We start from the raw sequence: 5,169 nt of genomic DNA, 5'->3' as shown, positions 1-5,169 counted from the left end.
TTTGTACGCCACATACCCAGAAACATTGGGCTAGCAGCTCCTCCTGCTCATAGGCCACTCCTGAGACTACAAATGGAAGAAAGAAAAACAACGCCTGCAATACAGATACAAAAAGAACCTGAGCTTCCCAGAGTCATGGCATATTCAAAAATCCTTCTACGCCCAGAAACAACTAAAGAACTTCAGGAATTCATACAGATACAACTGAGCAATGCACTTTTTTCGCCTTAAAATGCATCTAATTCCTACCCTAGTGAGAAACATCACTACTGAGGTCATGGAGACGACTAAAATCTCAAGTTTGCCAGCAATCATTATTTTCTTGTACTACAAGGAGATGGTATTTCTGTCACACATTCATTGGAAGGCTGCAATCATCATGTTACTAGGTCCTGACCTTTCCAAAAGGGAGAACATCACTGCTTCCATTTTCAGTGTGATGCTTTGGTTTGGAGAAACCAGTTTCAGAACTTTCAGGCCTTCTGAAATCAGTTGTTTTAGAGCCAACTCATGTCAGCACAAACAGATTGCTGTGACAGAACTACCAAACTGGGTTTTCTCCTCTGCTAGCTGAGTTTGCTGTCTGTACTCAAGTCTACACAATCCAAGATTTAGGGGGTGTGAGCATAATTGGTTTCATATATCAATTTTGAAGGATCTTTCCAGCCAAAGAGCTGTCATGCAGTCTCAAATATGAAATCCCCATCTCCACTGGATATCTCCAATCTCTGCAACACAGAGCAGGAATTCCCCAAGCAATCATCTGCTTAGTTTCAACACTTCCTCTCAGAGCAGCAGAATAACAAGGAGATGGAGGAGCCTTAAAGACAAACCTTTCCTGTTTCAGCCTTTCTTCTACTGCAGCCACACATACATGTATGCAGACATTTGGTAACACTGGCACACACAAATTTTGGGGCAGAACAACTCACAACAAAACTCTGTGAGTAGGACAGTAAGCTCTAGTGCTCCCCCTACAGAAAAATGATACAGCTTCCCTCCATCTGAAGTGAGCTGAAAATTGCATCCTGTAGTCAAGAGTTGAAGCAACTGGATATAATTCTGGTGCTTGTTACCTGATTCATGCCATGAAGATGGGGTCTTTGCAGCACCTGCCACATAAAGAAAGCACAAATCCTAAGATGTGCTTTGATACACTACAGCAAAAAGGAATGCATTTGTATGATTAATACTGGTAGTAACTTCCACAGGTAGAAGTCAGACAATTTTGTAAATCACACAGTAGTTCCATCAACACCTGGTTGCTTAATTATGTCTAATAGATGTAGAAGTAGTGACTGCATTTCACAGACTGTCATTTGGAGGACGCGATGACTACTCAGACAGCACAGCATTTAATAAGCTACTTTACTTAGTGGAGACTTGCAATTTATCACAGAAGTCCCCTAATATAATCACTGTCATAGCACAAAAGTTAACTTGCAATTATTACTATTTCAGCAATTCTCTTTTCTAATTACTATCCCAGTATTAAAATAAATAAGAAGCAGTGAAGGAGAAAGGCCATCTTACTCCAGCTGTGCTCACCCAGTCCTACTGGTCTCGATAAAAAGCATCTGCAGCATATTGAAAGCACAAAGAAGAAATGCTTTTTTAGTTAACTGATAAAAACTGCCTACCGTTAACATATGGCTTGAATCTATTCAATGTGCTTGCCACCTGTTTCCACAGGACTCCAATATAGTTCTCAGCAAGTCGGTAGTTCTCCACCAAGAATAATCAATTTTTAACCATGTGTGACACAAGTGCCCCCCTTTCCTTACAATACCTACATGCAGATCCAGCCAGCTGCCAATTTCTGCATTCACTGCCACGTTTCAGAAGCTTTGAATTGACTGCCATCTACCGACAACAGCAGGAAGCCTCAGAAAGGCTTCCTACACGATGCCTGGAGTCACCTGTCCTTCCAGCACTGAAATTAGACTGAACCTTGTAGCAGTGAGTTCCACACAACATTTTTTCTTCTGTTTCAATTTAGTCAAGCTTCCTGCAGCCAGTCAGTAAAAGCAAACACATTTTCAGGTTAGCTTTTCTGTACACTACAGGATCAAGAGCCCATGAGAGCTCACTTTCCCCTTTCTCAGAAGCCAGTCCACTCCACCAGAGCTCATCGAGACTGAAAGTGACTTCCAAATCTTATCACACTCAAAAAAAAAAAAGGTTAAGAGAAATCTGCATACTTAAATATTTCTTTTAATTACAATTACATGTGAAAACTCATTACAAGTATTTCTACTGCTTGGAACTTTTCAGAAATATCTTGGGTGTTTGCCATCCTGCAGGAGGATTTTTCAAACCAGCTCTTTTCCAGATGCGCTCCAAATCTTTCTCAAATTTTACCTAAAACAGAGGAAAAAGAGAGAACGGCAACACCTCAGAAAAAACACTCAAGTATTCAGACACTGCCCAAGTGTCCCAAGAGGATCTACACACAACATGCAAAACCAAGTATCAAAATACAGTGAGCCATAAGAAAGGCATTTAAAACACACAAGGGTTCTGATAAAATTGTCTTAAAAATGCTGTGATAGCAAAACTGAGAGATAGGAAGTGAAACTGTAAGAGAATTTCTCATCACAGAGCTTCCCACAAGTGTGCAGAAACTGAAGAACAGTTAATCCCATTTAAAGAGGCATCTATGCAAGGTGGAAATTAACCAAGAATTATCTGAACTATATCATAGCAGACTGCCAAAAGGCAGCACTGAATGAGAATATCCACAACTTGACTGAAGGCCAACATCTTCATGCGTCCTTTCTATTAAAGGAAGAAAAGGGTTCTAAATAAAAGCAATAATAAAGTCAATAGGATGGTCTCTTCCCACAGCAGCTCTGTAAAAGCATGTGAGGATATGAGCAAGACGGGTAGAAAATTAAGATTAAACTGATCTTCCTGATGTAACATAGGCATGTGAATTAATCTTCCACACAAACACAAGTTCTTCCCCACTAGTCACACATCTTTATGAGTTACTCACACCTGGTAACTATCACACACACCTGGTTACAAGCACAGAAATATTAGTTTCTGAGGATGTACAGGTAAAACACAAATCAGCCAACACTACTGGGCCAGTAAATCCTGAATTGGCTTGGACTGAATTTCTCCGAGCTGCTGCCATTTTTCCCTACGTTAAGGCCACCTAAAATCCAACACCTGAACAAAGGGCAGTTCGAGAAGGGTGGGCACCTACACCAAGATGTTCCCTTTAAGCTGAGCTTACCTGCCGTTTCTTCTTGCGCCCTTCCTTTATCCTCCTTCTCACAAACTTCCTTCTCTTTAGCAGCTTTTTATATTTGTGTCGATTCATTTTCCGTCTGCGGATCTTCAACACGTTCTTACACTGCAGCGTGTTGGTTGGTGTTCCTTCCCCTTCTTCCACATCAGCTCCTTCATCAGATGGAGGACAGTCATATCTCTGGAGAGGCCCAGAGCCCACTTCTTCCTGAGCACTACTGACCTCTGCTTTAGGAAGGGAGTATGTGACTGTCAGCCAGCTTTCTAAGGGGCTGATGGAAAGCTTTCTGGGGACCAACATCTCTTCCAGTTCAGGCTCCAGCACGTGCCACCGCTGATGCTGGGCTCCATTCTTATTAGGTGGCTGCGTGCAATAGTTCACAGATGTAGAATGACAGCAAAGAAAGGAAGACACCGACCTCGGCAGAAAGTGCCCTTTGAGAAGAAAAGAATTGCACTTAGGAGACAGAATTTCCCTACAAATATCTTCACAACAGCTCTGCGCAGCTCAAGCAGCACTACAAAAACTCAGTCATAACAACAAAGGAAACCGCATACAAACAAATTCCCATCATAAAAGCAAAGAAGGGTTTATTGTTTAATTTGACCCCAACCATTTTACAACAATTCCATCTGCTAAAATTACACTAGATGGCATTTCACTGTGTGAGTTGTACAACTAATCCGGAATAGCTGTGAACTCTTCTCTGCCGCTAAGAAACCACCTCTGAAGTGTAACAGCCTGCAGCTCCGTGGTCTGACAGCACAGCCACAGATACTCACATAGCACAACCAACAGCCCCCCCACCCACACTGCTGGCTGGAGAAGATATTCCTGGGAGCCCAATTATCCCAAAAGACAAACAGAAACCCACTCACCTGCAACTCGTGAAGCCTTCAGCAGCCGGGAAGTCAGCTGCGATAGTAACATTTTTTTCCCCACTTCATTCAGTCTACCAGACCCAGTATTGACTGTTAAAGTAAAAACATTTATGCAGTGAGGCAAACGTGTTATTCCTACTTGAAAAAGCACTTTGAAACGTAACCCCAACCCTCCAAGCATTCTCGTTTTACCAATTCCACTCTGCTGGACGTGATAGGCCCACAAACACTGAGGCAGCTGAGTTTCAGAGATAACGAATACAGCTTTTATTATTTCAGATTTCAAAAGTAGGCACCTCCAACCCAAGCCCCACTCGCACGTTCCCGCCCAGCTCACCACTACAGCATTATTACCACAGCAAAAAGTGGAATGAGGAACGCTACTGTGAGGAACCGCACCGCTGCTCGATCTCACAAGAGGCCGGTACCGAGACCACAGCCTCTCTGCAACCCCAAACAGCGAGACCGGCCGCTCCCGAGGCGCAGTTCTCACCACACCCGAAGCGGGGCCCGAGCGCCAGCCCTAAGCCTTCTCCTCAGGCCGGCGGGCCGCCATCACTCACCATCGCCGCCCGCTTCCGCCCCAACTTCCGGTGCCCGCCAGCACAGTGCCCCCTACCGGCGCCCTCCGGAACAACCGTGGTGCGGAGCGCGCCCCAGGGAAATGGCGGCAGTGGGAGCTGTGCAGCAAAGCGCCCGTAAAAAGCATTTGTAATGCCTCTCAACAAAGGCTGCTGCACGCAGACCCCATTCTTCCTTCAGCCTCTCTTTCTCCACTGCTCGCGCCCAGATTCCTCCTCGGATCCACAGCAGCAGCCTGTGTCAATGAGCTGTTTGTGCACTCATAGGGAGAGAGCCAGCAGGGAAGGGAAACGCAGCCCTTTGCTCAGCTGCCCGGGCACGGCAGCACCTCCCAAACCAGAGGTCAGACACGGCGTGCTCACACAGCTGCGACAGGGAAACACGTCCCGGTCACTGCAGCAGCAAGGAAAGGCTGCCGGGCACCCCTCCCTTTGCACCCTGAGATGC

The 5,169-nt window shown here is 45.0% G+C and overlaps 1 protein-coding gene across 4 annotated transcripts; it reads right to left on the bottom strand.

Moving 5' to 3' along the window:
* Nucleotides 1–2,194: 2,194 nt before the first annotated feature.
* Nucleotides 2,195–4,909, bottom strand: AURKAIP1 (aurora kinase A interacting protein 1). Of its 4 annotated transcripts, none has more exons than XM_003212238.5 (4): nt 4,704–4,909; nt 4,138–4,230; nt 3,245–3,693; nt 2,195–2,361 (listed from the first exon to the last, which is right to left on the bottom strand). In XM_003212238.5, the coding sequence occupies exons 2-4, from the start codon at nt 4,187–4,189 to the stop codon at nt 2,254–2,256; spliced, it is 609 nt and encodes a 202-aa protein (XP_003212286.1). In that variant the 5' UTR covers nt 4,190–4,230; nt 4,704–4,909; the 3' UTR covers nt 2,195–2,253. The 4 variants fall into 4 exon arrangements, with proteins under 4 accessions (XP_003212286.1, XP_003212287.1, XP_010721101.1 ...); XM_003212239.4 differs by having other exon boundaries at nt 4,634–4,748; XM_010722799.2 differs by lacking the exon at nt 4,704–4,909 and adding an exon at nt 4,495–4,697.
* Nucleotides 4,910–5,169: the final 260 nt, after the last annotated feature.

Source organism: Meleagris gallopavo, chromosome 23 (assembly GCF_905368555.1).
Source record: "Meleagris gallopavo chromosome 23, MGAL_WU_HG_1.1, whole genome shotgun sequence".
Taxonomy (NCBI): domain Eukaryota; kingdom Metazoa; phylum Chordata; class Aves; order Galliformes; family Phasianidae; genus Meleagris; species Meleagris gallopavo.
The sequence above is the reverse complement of the archived record's forward strand: the minus strand, read 5'-3'. Positions and strand labels throughout refer to the sequence as shown.